Source organism: Bidens hawaiensis, unplaced genomic scaffold, assembly GCF_021521415.1.
Source record: "Bidens hawaiensis isolate Kalapana, Puna unplaced genomic scaffold, B.hawaiensis_p1.1 tig00026011_1, whole genome shotgun sequence".
Taxonomy (NCBI): domain Eukaryota; kingdom Viridiplantae; phylum Streptophyta; class Magnoliopsida; order Asterales; family Asteraceae; genus Bidens; species Bidens hawaiensis.
In genome coordinates, this window is record NW_027494189.1 from 257,635 (window position 1) to 276,223 (window position 18,589).

At 40.7% G+C, this 18,589-nt stretch overlaps 2 protein-coding genes across 2 annotated transcripts; both read left to right on the plus strand.

Moving 5' to 3' along the window:
- Window positions 1-758: 758 nt before the first annotated feature.
- LOC143572795 (basic transcription factor 3-like) lies at window positions 759-4,304 on the plus strand. The gene is made up of 6 exons (XM_077057849.1): window positions 759-837; window positions 2,311-2,378; window positions 2,577-2,725; window positions 2,820-2,876; window positions 3,291-3,329; window positions 3,954-4,304. Exons 2-6 carry the CDS (start codon window positions 2,311-2,313, stop codon window positions 4,118-4,120), a joined length of 480 nt encoding a protein of 159 aa, XP_076913964.1. The 5' UTR covers window positions 759-837; the 3' UTR covers window positions 4,121-4,304.
- Window positions 4,305-5,529: 1,225 nt separating this feature from the next.
- On the plus strand, window positions 5,530-18,120 carry LOC143572796 (uncharacterized). Its single transcript, XM_077057850.1, has 6 exons — window positions 5,530-5,723; window positions 5,823-5,917; window positions 6,435-6,538; window positions 16,974-17,074; window positions 17,480-17,583; window positions 17,671-18,120. The coding sequence occupies exons 1-6, from the start codon at window positions 5,535-5,537 to the stop codon at window positions 18,110-18,112; spliced, it is 1,035 nt and encodes a 344-aa protein (XP_076913965.1). The 5' UTR covers window positions 5,530-5,534; the 3' UTR covers window positions 18,113-18,120.
- The last annotated feature ends 469 nt before the right edge of the window (window positions 18,121-18,589 follow it).

Genomic DNA, 18,589 nt, shown 5'->3' on the forward strand with positions numbered 1-18,589 from the left:
ACAAACCATAATAATAAGCATTATTATCAAATAAGTGCACAAGTTTTGCAACAAGACATGTAATGAATAATGAAACAACCCGACCATACATGTTAACAACATATTCAGCAACTATAAATAATTTTTTTATTAAAAAAATGCATGCTTTTTGATTTATAATAATGATTTTGTTATCCCCCGTTAATTTAAGTCAACATATGGCTTCTAGAAATTACTAATGTAAATGAAAATACTGTTTACAAAAAATAAAACATGGAAAAATATATTTAAAATAAGATTACTTTTTTCTACAAATATAATAATAGTCTTCTTAAAGTACAAATTGATTTAAAAAAGGAACCCGATTTTATTGAAATTATGAATTTAGATTAAAATTAATATAAACGGTATTCTCCTTGTGATCAGAAGGAGTGTATGAGTCGGTTGATGTGAAACTTCTTCGAAACAGTGTTCCATAACGACGAAACTATGTTTCAATTCGGGTTTGTGAACTTATTATAAGAGAAATCAAGCCGTTTGGATCACCGTTTCGAGCTAAGTTTTACATTAATTGACTCGTATCCTAATTCCGATAAAAAATGAATAAGGATTTAGGACCGCCGATGATAATAACATGAATAAGGATTATTATATGCTAGTACCATTAAATTGAAATTAATAATTGGCAAAACTAAAAACTTGGAGAACCTTACGCATGTTTTCGCTTGTACAAGGAGGCAATATGAAACTTCCGTTGACATATAAAATCCAAAACAGGAGAAAAATTAGGGTTTTATTATTATTATTATTATCCATCCAGTCGTCATCACTCAGCAGCACCCCTCATTTCACGCAAAGGTAAATCCAATCAGTTATCAATCTCATCTTTTCCTTCAATTAATAGTGTTATTATTCTACATAACTTAACGTATCTGATATATTTACACTCATTTCATATTGAATTGAATCTACTTATAACTGTTTTAACTAATTAACGATGCGGAATATGTAATTAGTAATTTACATGAATTAGCTGCGATTTTAAAGCATCTGGAATGAGTTAGTGAATTCATATAAATTATTATTTTGTTATGAACGCTTACGTCATCGCGTTTATGTTAGGTTTGGCTATTATTAACTGATTTAATGAATCTGAGATGTTTACAGTTAGGTTTACATTGAATCTAGTTATGCTTAATAGTTTTAGCTAATTAAAGATGTGGAATATGTAGTTTTATACACTAATTGACATGAATTAGCTGCGATTTCGAAGCTACTGAGTTCATATGTCGTTATTCGTCGCGGTTATGTTGTTGTTGCGTATGTTAGGTTTACTGAAGTGTTCTGTGATGAATCTGAGATGTTTTACAGTCATTTTGCATTGATTCTGTTTATGCATAACAGTTATAGTTAATTAACGATGTGAAATATGAAGTTTTATACACGAATTAGCTTCGAGTTTGTAGCTTCTGAACGCGTTATGTTGTAAACAAGCGTGTTTGTGGCTTACGTCATCGCGTTTGTGTTGATAAGCCTTATGTAATGAATATGAGATATTTACAGTTATTTCACGTTGAATCTAGTTATGTTTATTAGTTTTAGATAATTAACAATGCGGAGTTTGTAGTATGTTACACTAACTGACTTGATATAGCTGAGGTTTTGAAGCATTTGAAATGAGTGAATTCATATAACTTGTTTTGTTATGAGTGTTTACTTCATCGTGTTTATGTTGATGCTGTGTATGTTGGGTTTATTGATTATTAACTGATTTAATGAATCTGAGATGTTTACAGTTATTTTCTCGTTGAGTCTATTATGCGTAACAGTTTTAGCAAATTAACGATGCGGATGTTGTAGTTTGATACACTAATTGGCACGACTTTGCTGCTATCTTGTAGCTATAAAATTCATACAATATTCACTGAAGTTTTCTGTAACTTAGCACTTTTATACTGGTAAATGCATGAAACATTTTGTATTCGGATATGTGCTTATTGATTGCAAATTGATTATCCTTCAATTAGTATACGCTTCGGCGGATGAATCTGAGATTTTTATAGTTTCTTTTCAGCCACTCTAGCTAAGCATAACAGTTTTAGAAAATTAATGACGCGGATTTTTGTAGTTTGTTACGCTAATTGACATGAGTTAGCTGCGATTTTGAAGCTATTGAGTTCATACAACATTGTTTTGTTATGAACGATTGTGTATTTAGCTGTCAATCTCTTTGCAGTTGTGTTTGTATACATTTACATCATTGTCTTTGTGTTGATAATGGTAGGTTCTTTACATATTTTGTATTCTGAATTTCTGATGTGTTTATGGCAGATGAATGTGGAAAAGTTGCAGAAAATGGCAGGTGCTGTTCGCACCGGTGGAAAGGGTAGCGTGAGAAGGTTTGTTTTTCTTATGATTGCAAGATTTAGATCTGTGTGTGTGTATTTTCCGCCTTTTGTTTTATACTGTATAGTAAATGATATATAAGTGGGATTTTATGTTTATGAACGGTAACTACACACTTTTTGTAAAATAGATGCTGGTTTTATTTAAAACTAAACTTTTATGATGGTTTAGACTGATGACTTTATTTGCAGAAAGAAGAAGGCTGTTCATAAAGCAACGACCACGGATGACAAAAGGCTGCAGAGCACTTTAAAAAGAATAGGAGTTAACGCAATTCCATCAATCGAGGAAGTCAACATTTTTAAGGATGAAACCGTCATCCAGTTTTTGAATCCCAAAGGTGCCAAAAGTATTAGAATCATCTATTTATTTGATCTTTTTCATATTTTGTTGTAAACATCTTTTGATTAACCCTTTTTATGTTTTTCGTTCAGTTCAAGCCTCTATTGGTGCCAACACATGGGTTGTTAGCGGCTCTCCACAAACAAAGAGTATGTTACGAATTCAGTTATTTCTGAAAGATATTTTCATATGTAAATATAATACTCCTGTTTGTAGGCATGTAAACAAACCAAGCGTTTAGTGAATCGTTTGACGTGAAGTTTGCATATGTTTGTTTATCTAATAGACAAATGAACATGAACACATGCCTCGTTCGTTCATTTTTGTTTGTCAGCATTTGCTTTTTTAATACTGTATTATGTTCGTTCGTGACATGTTCATTTTCTTAATGAAAGAGCAAGAACAAGAACAAGAAAACCCTATTCGTTTAATCAACCGCGTGCATATAAATATATAAAAATTGTTTATTCATTTCCAAATACTTTATAAATATTTTAGAGTTAACTTGTTTAATGGTATTAATAATTTCTTTTGACTTTGTTTCTTATCATGATTTGTTTCAGAATTGCAAGATATTCTCCCAAGCATTCTCAACCAGCTCGGTATGTTCAAAACTTTTGTGTATTTTACATTGAGTTTTGAATTTAATAAAGGGTTGCATCTATCTGCTTACCGGTCGGATAGTTCAAACAAAATGGGTGAAAAGCTGTCTAATGTGCTGTCAGGAGCTCAAGTTAGACAAATGGGTCGGTTTTGGGATAAAACCGAACCAAAAACCAAAAATTCAGTTTTCGAGTTCTTGAAAGTCGTTCCCTTTTTTTGTCAGTTTGGTTTAGTTCGGGTTGGATCTTTTGGTGTTACCATTTGGGTTTGAAACTTTTAGCAGAAAAAAATTAGCCCAAAATAAAGAATTTGGGCCTTGGTTTTTATTGTTGGTTAATTTTAATACATTTGGGCTTAAATGTTTGGGTTACACTTTTTATTAAAATTTATAACTCAACGTTCAAAATAATAAAAATGAAAATCCATAAATTCGGTTTGGTTCAGCATAAAACCAAACCAGCAGTTTTTGTTTGGTTAATTCAGTTTTTGTTTTTCGGTCTTAGTTCATTTTTTAAATGAAAAGATGTTATTTATTTTAACACAATAGAATTCTAATAATTTTTTATACATAAAACAATCGTTTTGTTTAATTGACTTTACGTTTAACGTCTTGACTTTTACAGGACCTGACAACTTGGATAACTTGAGAAAGTTAGCCGAGCAATTCCAGAAGCAGGCACCGGGTGAAGGCTCTACCGCCACAGCAGCACAAGAAGACGACGATGAAGTCCCGGAACTCGTGGCGGGTGAGACTTTTGAAGCTGCTGCAGAGGAAGGACAGAAATCTTAGGATAATAATGTCATGTTGTGTTGTTGCTCTTTTAGTTGTTATTTTTGCATAAAAGATATCATCTCAAGTTATTGTTGTTTGTTGTTGTTACTTATTATTATTATACTTGCAACTTGTAGGATTGTTGTTTTATGGGTCATGTTTTGTTGTATATTTTTATGTATGACAAATAACTCTTGAGACACTGTCTTATGAGGATTTGAATCGCAAGTGTACAACCAAATAGGTTTTGGGTTTTGGTTATGATTTGTGTGTTAAGTAACTCCGGTTTTGGTTGACTCGAAATTGTATTGAGTTTATAAATTTAAATATTTATTTCATAATTTATAAAGACATTTTTCTAGTTTCAACTTTCAAGTATGTATTTGAAATTATCAAAACTATAGTTGATGTAGTGTTTCATGTAGTGTACATGTGTACCTTATATGGTGTTAGATTCTATTTAAAGATGCCAATCTCTAAATTCTTATTTACGACAAAAAAATAAGTACATAGCGACTGCGGCTATGTTGACTTGTAATTGGACTAAAAGAATTAATCACAACGGCTCGAAAAGGACCGCCTATCCCCTAATGGGTGCGACAAGTGTGTCATTGTGTATAGATGTGGATACGTCTAAAACAATTCAATTACTTCATTTTGGATATATTTCATTTGAAACCGCAAAACAATCCAAATCAAATTCGAAGATGGCAAAACAAAAATGAAAACCAAATTCTAATTTGGTTTGGTTTCTGCTTCAAACCGAAAAACCTGAGTTTTAACAAGATGGGTATTCATCTGCTCGAATTTTTGGTTATTCGGGTTCCAAATCAAATTCGAAGATGGCAAAACAAAAATGAAAACCAAATTCTAATTTGGTTTGGTTTCTGCTTCAAACCGAAAAACCTGAGTTTTAACAAGATGGGTATTCATCTGCTCGAATTTTTGGTTATTCGGGTTCCTTGGTTTTGCAAGGGCTTTGTTCAATGGGCTCTAAAAATTGGAAATCCATACTATAGCCCAATATATAATTCGGGGGTTTTAACTGGATTGAATTTTCTAGAACTGGACACCGAATTGAAACGGGTTACCTAATTCAGTTTCGGTTTATAGGCAACTATATAATTCTATTCAATTTTAAACGAATTGATACATTTCCCTTTTTAATATAATTAATAATTTGAGGGTAAGTACCATATAGCTATTACCAAACCTATCTTTCATTTATTAATTTGAGGGTAAGTACCATATAGCCATTGAAAAGTAAATCCCACAAGTAGCTGCTTCAAAATCAATCCATATAAAATTATAAACCCTTTGTGTTGATCATACTTTCTTGAAGTTTTCCCATTATATGATGTTGGGTCATGTCAGAAGCGTTTCAACGACAATATCTTGGTTGTTACTTGAAGTTCGTCAAATAACATGGACCATGATAAGTGTTAACTTTGGATTAATATATGCAGTTTACACATTTTGTGTAGGAGTAGCGTACGATGTTTTCTCTAGTCCTTCAAAGGAGAAAAGTATCGTCTGCAAAGATGAACATGGATTAGTCATGTGCAATGACAATGTGGCTCCCATTGTTTTGGTTCATGGCGTTTTTGGATTTGGTGAAGGGGTATATAAGTTGTTTTACCTTTAGAGTAGCCTAATCCACCACTAACAATGCTTATGCTTGTAATTATCTAAAGTAATTTGATCATTATTGTACATATAGAAAATGGGGGGCACGCCATACTTTGGAGGAATTGAAAACATGCATCAAAGGATCTTCAATCCCGACCTCGGTTCTTTATCCAGCCTTTATGATAGGTATTCAAATCGTTCATGAAACCGTACCTAAACAAGTTTTAAAATTTATTAACAAATTCTTGGGCGGCATCACAAACATTTTGGTGATCTAAAGCGAATAAAAAATCCGGCTCTATTCTTCAAAACAAAAAAAAAAGTTTATTAACAAAAACTCAGAGGCGACCCAAGTATTTGAAATACTTTCAAGCGAGAGTTTAAGCGAAATTTTCTTTTTCTTAATTAATGTGTAGAATTTGTACTCAATAGCTTCTATCATATTTCAGTCCACATGAATTGGTTAAGGCTTGAGATCTTAATGTCTAAAGCTCGAAACTTGACTCAAGGAGATTCTCCTCACAATAGTGGGTTTTCCCCTTGACGGTGTTCTTGGGTGAGTCAGGTCTGGAGCGTCAAAATCAGTTGGGACGGTTTGACAACCCGTCTCAGAAAAGCTTATCCAGCATGGTTCCAAACGCTATTAAAAATTATATTTAGCTTCTAGCAAATCTTGATTGTGTAAAATGATTGGAATTTGTAGGGCACGTATATTGTTTTACTACTTAAAAGGAGGACGAGTTGATTACGGTGAAGAACATAGCAAGGCTTATGGCCATTCACAATTTGGACATTTGTATGAGCAAGGTGAAATTCGTCTATATTCTACAATTTTTTTACGATTTTCCTAAATTCTTGGTATCAATACCGGTACCGAAATGTTCGGTTCGGTACCGGTAGTGAAGGCAAAATTCAGAAAACAACGAGATCGAAAACTCGAAACTTGGTATCAATTCGGTACTGGTACCATACCCATTTTGCTCATATCCCTGCTTAATACTATATTAACTAAAATGATAAGTTTTTAACCAATATATAGTCTCATATATATTTCTTTTAACTAAAAGGGTAGTACATTTATTTTTATAATCAAGGTGATTTGCTAAGAATTAGTCATAAAGTGTGTATAGAAACTAAATATTGTCATAGTTTTAAATAATGGAATAAAAGTTTGTAAAAGAAAGGTGAAGAGGTAGGTCCCAGCAGAGCCCAGTTGGACCCGCAAGACTCACCTTGAACAGGGACGTCTGCGCAGAAACCAACTGGATCCGCAGGACCAACCATGCTCAGAGACGTGACGTCCTTACGCGCAGTACGCAAGCTGTTCCCGCAGGAAATGCCTCCCAATGGTGAAGGACTCCGCCTGTCCCCGCAGCCTCGGATACAAGCCATTAGGGAAGGCCACCCGCGCAGCAAGGCTACACGCACAAGGCACTTAGCTCTCGATCATTCAGTGTCACCTGAAGGAATGAGCAAAGCCGGCAACAATCCCGCACAGTGGCGGGAGGGGGAATACTCCCGCCCAAATAAGCCAGTCCGTACAATACAGGAAGATCTTCTGTACTGTACCTGACGAGGTATGGGCAAAAGATCTGACTAAAGATACGACAACTTATTGACAACAGTATGGCGAGCAGCATGCTCCTGCACTGTATGTCACTATTAGCCGCTGCCTACTCACCAACTCTTGTCATACCACGTGCGTAGCCGGCAGTTGGTGGAAAAGGAATAGTATACAGCAGGCCTGGTCGCTATCAGCCGCTACCTACCCACCAACTACCAGCAGGGCATGTGCGTAGGCTACTGTTGGTGGAACAGGAATATTGTTGCAGCCGGCCACACCTCCTTGGAAACCTACCTTCGGCTATAAATACCACAAATGGTATGACCATCTCATCTTATCTTGTATCATCATATTATACCTGATATCTGCTCTAGCAATCTCTTAATATACATTTATATTTAAAGAGCAATCTAGTCTGATTCTCACGCCGGAGGGTGGTCACAAGGAGGAACCCCCCCCCCTTCTCAGTGACAAGCTCACGGTGTCTGTTTTGCAGGTTATCAGAAGAACCATCTTCTCTGGGTCTAACCCCTCGTGGGAAACATCTATCTAACCCCCAGGTTACCAGTAATCTGCCCAGGGTCCGGTTAGTGTTTCTTCATTGGCGCCATCCGTGCATAAAGCTAGAACTACATTTTTCTCCAGTTTTTTCAAACTTCTACAAAGATGGTTAGAGAAATTCCGGTAACCACAACCCTAGCTACTGGGGGGAATACCGGCAACACAGTTTTTACAAACACTACCCCGGCTACCCAAGCCGGGGCAAGTGAAGTAAATTTTACGAACACTACCCCAGTTACTCATGCTGGGGCAAGTGCAGTAAATGATCGCCTACTGGGATCCACCGATACCCAGTTTGAGAAACGAAGACTCCCCCGCCAAACTCTCGATGAAGTTAAGGCATGGGCGGAGGCACGACAAAAGGAATTCCAAGCTGAGTTGGACGAACGCTTGCGCTCCGTACAAAAGGCCGACGAATTCGAATACTTGGATGACTCGGAGGAATCCGACTCCGACGCGAACCCTCGCCATAGGGCAAAAGGGAAGCGTAAGGAAACGGACTCCCAACCGAGAAGGCATTTTGGACAAGCCTTCAAACCAAAAAGCACAGGAGGAAGTCCACGTGACTTCTCCAAAGCATTCAGACCAAACGTTGCAAATGCGGGAACGTCCAAATTTGCACGGGACATTGCGGAAGCAATCGCCCCGAAAAGTGCCAAACAAATGTCAAGCATAGGCACATATGATGGTATCTCTGACCCCGATGATCATTTGAACAGATTCATAGCGGGGGAAACCGTCAGTAGTTGGACGGAACCTACGTGGTGTTACATGTTCCAAATGACGCTTGTGGGGGCTGCTAGAGCGTGGTTCGATCGTCTACCGGTCAACCACATCTACGACTGGGCAGACTTCCAACAGAAGTTTAGCCAACACTTCAGCCAGCAAAGAAAGTATACAGAGGAGCAATGGACAATCCTCAAATGCGTTCGAGAGATAGATGAATCTTTGCTGGACTTCATCACTCGCTTCAACTCGAAGAAGCTAAGTCTGGGTAACATTAGCGAAGATCTTGTTCGCGCTGCTTTCATACAGGGCGCGAACGACCCAGAGCTCATCCGCACCTTAACAGGTAAAGATGGCATGCCATCCACATGGGATGCCATCATGGCAGCAGCTAAACGCTTTGCGGAAACGGAGAAGCAACTGGGTAGAGATCTCCCACAGAGCACAAACCTCTACACCCAGAAAACAAGAGAGGACAACGTTCTAACCGCCCGATTAAACAAAAAGCGGAAGCTAGGCATTTGGCAGTTAAGGGTAAACTTTGACACCTCATCCGGCTTGCAGCATCGGTTAGGCGGAAGGGATAACGTACAGTCCAACAAGAACTCCAGATGGACGCCGCTCACCAAAAGCGTCACCGAGATATTCGCCACCGAGGAGCTCCCATGGCCAAAGCCTCAAATAATCCGACATCGTCACAATGCTGATCGGAGCAAGTACTGTGACTTTCACAGGACAAAAGGTCACACCACCGAAGAATGCATTGACGTGAAGGACATGGTCGAAGCATTCGTCAGAGATGGGACGCTCGCGCACCTCGTGGCGCAATGAATGCTGAGCAGGCTGATGCGTGTAGAACCCCAGCTGGGGGAAACACGAATAAAATTCCAGCTTCAAGGTGGAGACTACATGCTGCGTAAAGAACGAGATCCCGAACCAGGTGCGTATTGGCTCGATGGCACTCCCATCCCAACAACATGGAAGGGAGCTCGTTTACACAGTTTGCATGTAAATCAATTCCAAATTTGTAAAGAAAAGGCCAAGAGCCACTTCTAATGGAAATGATTCTCCTTAAAACATTGACGCTGATGATTTTACATTTACATTTTTATGAACTATCAACACTAATATGCCGGTTTTCACCGCATAATTACGTGAAAAGTCGTTGCATGGGGAAGGCGGCAAAACCCGCATAAACCCAAAAAACGACAAACCTTCACGCAGGTCATTTGAAAGGGAAAAGTTCAGACATCCCATTAAATGAAAGTGCTGGTCTATCCGCATGAATCATGAAAGGAAACTGAACACTAACCTATCAACAACCGCGCGTCGAACGGATTAATTTATCAACACTAATATGCCGGTTTTCACCGCATAATTACGTGAAAAGACGTTGGCTGGGGAAGGCGGCAAAACCCGCATAAACCCAAAAAACGGCAAACCTTCACGCAGGTCAGTTGAAGGAGAAAAGTTCAGTTATCCCATTAAATGAAAGTGCTGGTCTATCCGCATGAATCATGAAAGGAAACTGAACACTAACCTATTGACAACCGCGCGTCGAACGGTTCAAAACAAAAAAGGATAAGGAAAACCTACACGCAGGTCAGATATGGGTAAAGTTTAGCCATCCTAAGTGCAAGTGACGGTCCTACCCGCACAATCACGAAAAAGGAAGCGAAACTTCCTATTATCTGCCACGTTCAAAGGTTAACTTATCCTAAAGGATGAGAAAAACCTACACGCAGGTCAGATATAGGTAAAGTTTAGCCATCCTAAGTGCAAGTGACGGTCCTACCCGCACAATCACTAAGGAGGAAGCAAAACTTCACACCTATTATCTGCCACGTTCAAAGGTTAACTTATCCTAAAGGATGAGAAAAACCTACACGCAGGTCAGATATAGGTAAAGTTTAGCCATCCTAAGTGCAAGTGACGGTCCTACCCGCACAATCACTAAGGAGGAAGCAAAACTTCACACCAATTATCTGCCACGTTCAAAGGTTAACTTATCCTAAACACTTCGAAATTTCATAAAAAGATGAGGAAAACCTACACGCAGGTTAGACGCAGGTAAAGTTTAGCCATCCTAAGTGCAAGTGACGGTCCTATCCGCACAATCACGAAAGAGGAAGCAAAACTTCACACCTATTATCTACCACGTTCAAAGGTTAACTTATTCTAAACACTTGGAAAATTGCTAATTTAAACTAAAGTATGCAAATCATATAACGTTTATAAAGCAAGGAATCCAATAAAAGAAACGGTCTTACCCGCACAAAGATTTATATTTCATAAATATTCGTTACAAGAATGGCCGGGTAACTACCCGCCTACAAGGAAATAAATCTATACAAGATAAATCTATCCTAGCAATGGGAAGGGATCTTCAGGATCAGGCTTCAAGGCCACTTCCACTTGGACCAGCCCCATCAGTAGAGCGTGGCAGTTCAAGGAAAGCTTTGAGGATAGCTAGCCCGTCATCAGCAGCAGCAACTTCATTCACCTTCTCCACCACCGGATGCGGGAAGGCGGCGTATTGATTTACTGCTTGGTCGTATACAGCTTCGGTATCTACATCGAATAAAGGGAAGTTGGAAGGCGGGATGCCTTTCTCAACGAACCCTAGACCAAGCAGGAAGCCGGCCTTTTCCCCATCCTCGTGAGAAGCGTTGAGGGCTGCGCTCATAGCATCGTCGTAAGATGTCTCTGAGAAGACCCGATGCACAACCTACAAAAGAAAATATACAAGTGTCAAACCTTTTACAAAGAAAAGCGTGAAGACATGAAAACATACCTGAGACAACGCTTCTCGAAGAAGCCATTCCTTGGCAACCAGAGCTTCTTGGAGGGCAGCTTGAGCTTCGTTACGGGCGCGTTCGGCTTCACTCTTGTTGAGGTTGGCAAGCAACACCTCTTTAGCCGCAGCCTCTTCGACGCCCTTTAGCTTACGCTCGGTATGGTCAAGCACCCCCCTCTGGTCCAGGATTTCTTGAAGCTTCTTAGCGTCCTCCATCGCCAAGGCATCATGAGCCTGCTGGAGAGCCTCTAATTTGGCTTTAAGCTCTTCATTCTCCACGCGTAGAGGCTCAGCAACAGCTTCAGCCTTGGTGGCCCTCTCGGTTGCGTTCCTCGCAGTTTCCTTAGCTAGCCGAAGCTGTTCATTAACAGCTTGGGCAGCCTTGGAACGGGCCTCGAGTCGAGCCTGAACTTCAACCTCAAGGGCCTTGAAGGCCTTCTCCTTCTCCGCAGCCGCTGCGGAGAGTTTTTGGTTCTCCTCCCGGATAGCCCGCGCCTGAGCTACTTCTTTAGCGCGAGCTGCTTTTAACTTGTCGTTTTCACGACAAAGCAGCTCGACGCGCGGCTGCATCCGGGCCAGGAGAACCCGAAGCTCATTGCTTAGCCTACCCTCCTGGTAGCTAGCCATGGCTTCCCCCAACGCACCACTGGGAGCAGCGTGACGAGCCCATTCCACGCACTCCACAGGGGTGCGAAGGGTTGTTCCTCGGCGTATGTTCCATCGTGGAACATACACTTCATTGGAATCCGACACTGCAGAAAACAAAAAGCAGTTAGGAAAAGATGATAAAAAATATATAAGTGAAAAAGGGCCAAAGGAACCCTACGCACCTGTAGGGTCTATAACAGGCCGATAGCCGCCGAACCCATCACCTGAACCCAAAGGAAATCCATCCAAGAGGTCAGGCAGATGGGAAGGTGGCAAAGATTGGCGAGAACCCCCATACGTACCTGATGGACCGGCCGTCGTTGCCGGTGGCGGGGGCATGGTAGCAGCCGCCGCAGTCGCTGCCGCAGAATCCGCAGCAATAGTAACCGCCGGCTCGGTGAAGGATGCTGTAAAAATCGCACTCACGGCCGGCGGTGACGTCATCTCGGCTGGAACAGTCGGCTCAAAGGAGTGAGCAACTGAACCAGCGGGCGCAGGCGCAGCCGCCTGGGTCGTCGCCTCAGGTAGGCTGACCGGGCCTACCGTCATGGGCGGAGAGGTACTCCTCTGCGCTCCACCCTGGAATGCGTCAACATCCACACCAGCGTAAAGAAGATAAGTGTTAAAAGGATATTATGCTATGAAGATAAAAGCTGAAGGAAGTTGTACTTACGGGTTTTCTTGAGCCTGAAAGTACGGACGGGCGGGGATGAACCCGATGGAGCCGGCCTCTTTGCGCCGGTCACCGTCGTCTTCTTGGGCTCTCCGGAGGTGACAGTCGCAACCTCCGGAGCAGTGGTCTTATCACCACCGGGATTCCCCGCCACCTCTTCGCTCTCAGTCTCCGAGTCAGACAGAGGCACCGGATCGGCAGTGGAGGCCACCTTCTCCTTTCCCTTCCCGCCGGCAGCCTTCTTCTTCCGCACCAACGGAGGACCATCTGCGGATTCCTCATCAGAACAGACAATTAGAGGAATTCCAGCAGAGGTTTCAACATTGAGGGGTCGAGGGTTGAAGAGCGCCTTACCTGGCGGCCTGGTTGTCAGGGTATACCACCCCTGGATGCACCTCCAAGTGTAGAAGGTCATCAGGCGGTCAACATGGGGCTCGATGCCCAAAATCCGGCACACCCACTCGAAGTGGCGAATCTTGGCGATCGCCATGGGGTGCAACTCGGTCAAATGAACACCGTGCCTCTCAAGGACACGGTAAACAAACTTTGTCAATGGGAACCTAAGATTCCCATAGACAAAGAATGCTGCATAAACCCCGATCTTGCCTCTGGGGGCATCGTACACGGTCTGATGGGGTTCAGGAAACTCAGGCTCGAGAGGATCGAGCATGAACTTCCTGACAACATACCGTTACAGATCGCCGGGCAGAGCACACTGGCACTCGCCAGCAGTACTCTTGTCATCGGCTGTAGACTCGAGATCACGTGAAGACATCTTGCAGAAAGAAGAAAACGATTTCGGGAAAATGCTTGCCTGAAAAGGTGAGTATTCGCCGGAAATCGCTAAGAAGATGAAGAGAAGGGTGAAAGTGTGGATTACAAAGAGCCCTCTCCCCCTTTATATACTAATCGCAATTAATGCGATGAATTTAATGCGGAGGAGAGAGAAATTGAAGGTGCAATGAAACTATGACACGTGGCAAAAAGCAAGCTGGCGACAGCTGTTGACAGGACGCGTACCATTAATTTCGCGGCCGCGCGCCCGAAAAATCGCGCCCACGCGCCTGAAAAAGCGTATGGAATGACCATGTACTGTCACGTCACCATAACTTCCTGCACGTCCTGACACAGTCAGAAGAAACCGTCGCACGACGTTTCAGAGGTTTGGACTGTTCTTATCTTTCCACCAACATTTCGAATTTCAAAATTCAAAATTTAAAAATATTAAAAAGTAAGCGGGAAAATACCCCTTACCTTGGCAAACAAGTAACCGTAAGACGGATGCGGGTACAGTGTAAAGGCAAAACCCTTCACATACCTAGCACCCGCAGGGAATTGAAGCCAAATAAACATTGGCAAACAAGTAACCGTAAGACGGATGCGGGTACAGTGTAAAGGCAAAACCCTTCACATACCTAGCACCCGCAGGGAATTGAGGCCAAGTATACCTTGGCGAACAATTAACCGTAAGACGGATGCGGGTACAGTGTAAAGGCAAAACCCTTCACATACCTAGCACCCGCAGGGAATTGAAGCCAAATAAACCTTGGCGAACAAGTAACCGTAAGACGGATGCGGGTACAGTGTTAAGGCAAAACCCTTCATATACCTAGCACCCGCAGGGAATTGAAGCCAAATATTCCCCGGCAACCAAGTAACTATAAGACGGGTGCGGGTACAGTGTAAAGGCAAAACCCTTCACATACCTAGCACCCGCAGGGAATTGACGCCAGGAATACCTTGGAAGTAAAGTAACCGTAAGACGAGCGCTGGTACAGTGTTAAGACAAAACCCTTCACATACCTAGCGCTCCGCTGGGAATTGAAACCAAGAAGGATCTTCTGGGCAATGCTTGCGGAAACGGAAATAACATCCCCGCATAGCGGGAACGTCGAGAACTACGTTGTTTGAAGCTCCAGGATGGAATTGGTGGTTTTAACATAATTGATCACTATGTTCAAAACTACCAAAACCTCATGGAGAATCCACACAAGTGGGACTCAACGCTCCTGACTTGCGAGGAGGTTACAGACCTACCCGCATCATACCCAAAGACCAAGCAGGAAACTCGGGAATTTCTGCAAGTGAAATGGACTTCCGCGGGAAGAATCCCCATGGAAAACCTTAATAAACCCTTTTCAAAAACCCTTTGCTCAAGTCCAAAAGTTCACCTCACTTTATTAAACACGCATGAGAAGAACATTGGACTGGGGGGACTTGAAGAGGTAGGTCCCAGCAGAGCCCAGTTGGACCCGCAAGACTCACCTTGAACAGGGACGTCTGCGCAGAAACCAACTGGATCCGCAGGACCAACCATGCTCAGAGACGTGACGTCCTTACGCGCAGTACGCAAGCTGTTCCCGCAGGAAATGCCTCCCAATGGTGAAGGACTCCGCCTGTCCCCGCAGCCTCGGATACAAGCCATTAGGGAAGGCCACCCGCGCAGCAAGGCTACACGCACAAGGCACTTAGCTCTCGATCATTCAGTGTCACCTGAAGGAATGAGCAAAGCCGGGAACAATACTGCACAGTGGCGGGAGGGGGAATACTCCCGCCCAAATAAGCCAGTCCGTACAATACAGGAAGATCTTCTGTACTGTACCTGACGAGGTATGGGCAAAAGATCTGACTAAAGATACGACAGCTTATTGACAACAGTATGGCGAGCAGCATGCTCCTGCACTGTATGTCACTATTAGCCGCTGCCTACTCACCAACTCTTGTCATACCACGTGCGTAGCCGGCAGTTGGTGGAAAAGGAATAGTATACAGCAGGCCTGGTCGCTATCAGCCGCTACCTACCCACCAACTACCAGCAGGGCATGTGCGTAGGCTACTGTTGGTGGAACAGGAATATTGTTGCAGCCGGCCACACCTCCTTGGAAACCTACCTTCGGCTATAAATACCACAAATGGTATGACCATCTCATCTTATCTTGTATCATCATATTATACCTGATATCTGCTCTAGCAATCTCTTAATATACATTTATATTTAAAGAGCAATCTAGTCTGATTCTCACGCCGGAGGGTGGTCACAAGGAGGAACCCCCCCCCCCTTCTCAGTGACAAGCTCACGGTGTCTGTTTTGCAGGTTATCAGAAGAACCATCTTCTCTGGGTCTAACCCCTCGTGGGAAACATCTATCTAACCCCCAGGTTACCAGTAATCTGCCCGGGGTCCGGTTAGTGTTTCTTCAAAAGGATAAAACGAAATGTTTTATAAAAGAAAATTGGAAACAAATGTATAAAAAATAAATTTCCACACAACATAAAAGAATTTTTTTTATAAAATTTATATAAAGTTGGTTCATGGGTGGGGCACACTAATTTTATCATCTATCATGTTCATTTTGTGAATTGTGATGCTAAATTGCTATTCAAATATTTTTTGATAAAACCCAATCACGTTTTGTCCACAGTGGACCAGGGCTAATTATATAGGTGATTGCCCACTATTCATAGTGCTCTTTAGATATTAGGGGATTCCCAACTCAAATACTCAATTTCATATATAAAATATAGAAGAAAAAAAAATCCGATGAAAAATGGTGAGTTTTTGTCAATCCGAAAAGAAAAACCCAATTATGGGCGACAATATTCCCATTAAAGAAACTTTTTTCACCAGGTCAGAATTAATTACCTTTTTTAGGGTTTCAGTCAGCTTCCTCTAAAGATCGCATATACATTTTTTACATTTTGGTTTATCGATGACACGTAACAAGATTAGTAATCGTATGCCACGCTTTCTAACTATTAGATACACGTGTATTATATAAGTCTTGTATTACTTTATTTATAATTAGATATAAATAGAACATGCCCCTACTTACGTATATGCAATAAGTTGGTATTAATTTAATATTATACTCCAAAGTATTTATTGCATAATTTTAAAAGTTTAAACCCATAAGTTATAACAAGGACGTGCTAATTTGTTGTGCTTTCTCATTAAGTTTTACTCATAAGACACAACGAAAGCTTGTAAGCTTGTTATTGAAATGAGAAACCCGTTAGAGTGGTCTAGTTGCAAGAAACAAAGAAACCCGATAATCAACTGGATGCTAGTCTATATACTTGGGAATCCAAAACATGATCTCAATAGCGTTCTTTCACCTCTTTCATGATCTATAATTCAAACTCAACCATTGACATGTACAATATGTGTATCGTTTGCAAATGAGTGCTATGTGTAGTAAACTATCTTTGTTGTAATTCTACTTGTCACACTTGGCCACTCTTAATATATGCTTGTAACTATGTTGTTTCGATAGGAAAATATTCACAATGGGATGAAGACAACCCGATTCATTTTGTTGGCCATTCAGCCGGAGCTCAAGTTATCCGTATATTGCAACAAATGCTCTCCAATAAGGTTGATCATCTAATTTACGTAGCTAAAATTGAAGTTCATACGAAAATACACGTTTGTTGATTTAAAAAAAATGCATATACCGCGTACCACATATTCTCTAATGAAGCGTTATTAGTTGATCAAAGTATAGACCTATGACTTTTGGAGATCAATCTTCATGTTTTTTTAATGTTGTATTAAATCAAAATATAAAAAGTTGTCACATTCATGTCATCATCTTATACAATGAACTATTATTCTACATTTTATTATAACAAACTTGTAAATCTTGTTTAACATGTGTTACAACTAGCTATAACTATGAAAAATATGCTATATCACCAATATTTGATAAGTATTGTTATAACACGTTGTGGTAATGACAGTAAATAAAGGTATGCTAACTTTATGTTAAAATCTTTTTAGGCCTTTAAAGGGTATGAAAAGACTAGTGCAAAATGGATAGCAAGTGTAGCAGCCGTATCAGGAGTGTTTAATGGTAGCACAATACCCTACATATACGGGATGAAGTGAGATTCCTTGGTTGATATATACATGTCGTTATTTATATTTTAGATGACTGTTATGTTTTGACCACGTTATATTACATGTCTCAGACCAGACGATTGGAGATTTGCAAAAACCATAAGTCCGCTTAGATTTCTTTGCTTTGCGGTAACAATCTACGACTGGCTTGATATACCTTTGCTCAAACGATACTACAATTTCGGGTTTGATCACTTTCACACGTCTAGAAAGAAGATAGGGTTTTGGGGTTTGGTTGATTGCCTATCAGGAAAAGTGGGCCCTTTTGTTTCAAGTGATTGGGTGATACCTGATGTTACGATTCAAGGATCGATACAAATCAATAGTCATCTCGATACATTTGCGGATACATATTATTTTAGCTATGCGGCTAAAGCAACACAAGAAGTCGAAGGGAAAGTAGTACCTAAGAGAATGCAAACTTGTGACATTTTGTCTCATGTCCATTCCTTGTGGCTTTGCAAATGGCGTTATCCAGCAAATATCCAACCCCCTTGTAAGGAGTACAGGTGAGTGGTTCACATATTCGGTTTTAAATCAAAACTGAATTAGGTAATCAGCTTTAATTTATGATAAACTCAAATATTTTTTTTTAAATTGATTAACCCGAGTTTCATATATTAGACTACAGATTTTCCTAATTATTTAAACCATTAAACATATAGCCTATTACAAATATGAGAAACCCAATATTCGAACATATGATTAACTATTATATTCTCTAATTTCTTGTCAGTTATGAAAAAACTTCGTTACATTTTTTATTCACATTGTCCTTATCATCACCACTTAACTATCTATCGTATTTGAACGTTGATGATTAGGGATGAAGATTGGTGGGACAACGATGGCCAACTCAACACGATATCCATGACACATCCTCGTCTTCCTCTCGAACACCCTCATCGTTTCGTTCCAAGCGGTTTTAAATTCAAACCTCAACCAGGTGTATGGTATGTAATTACAAACTATCCCATACTAAAAAAATAG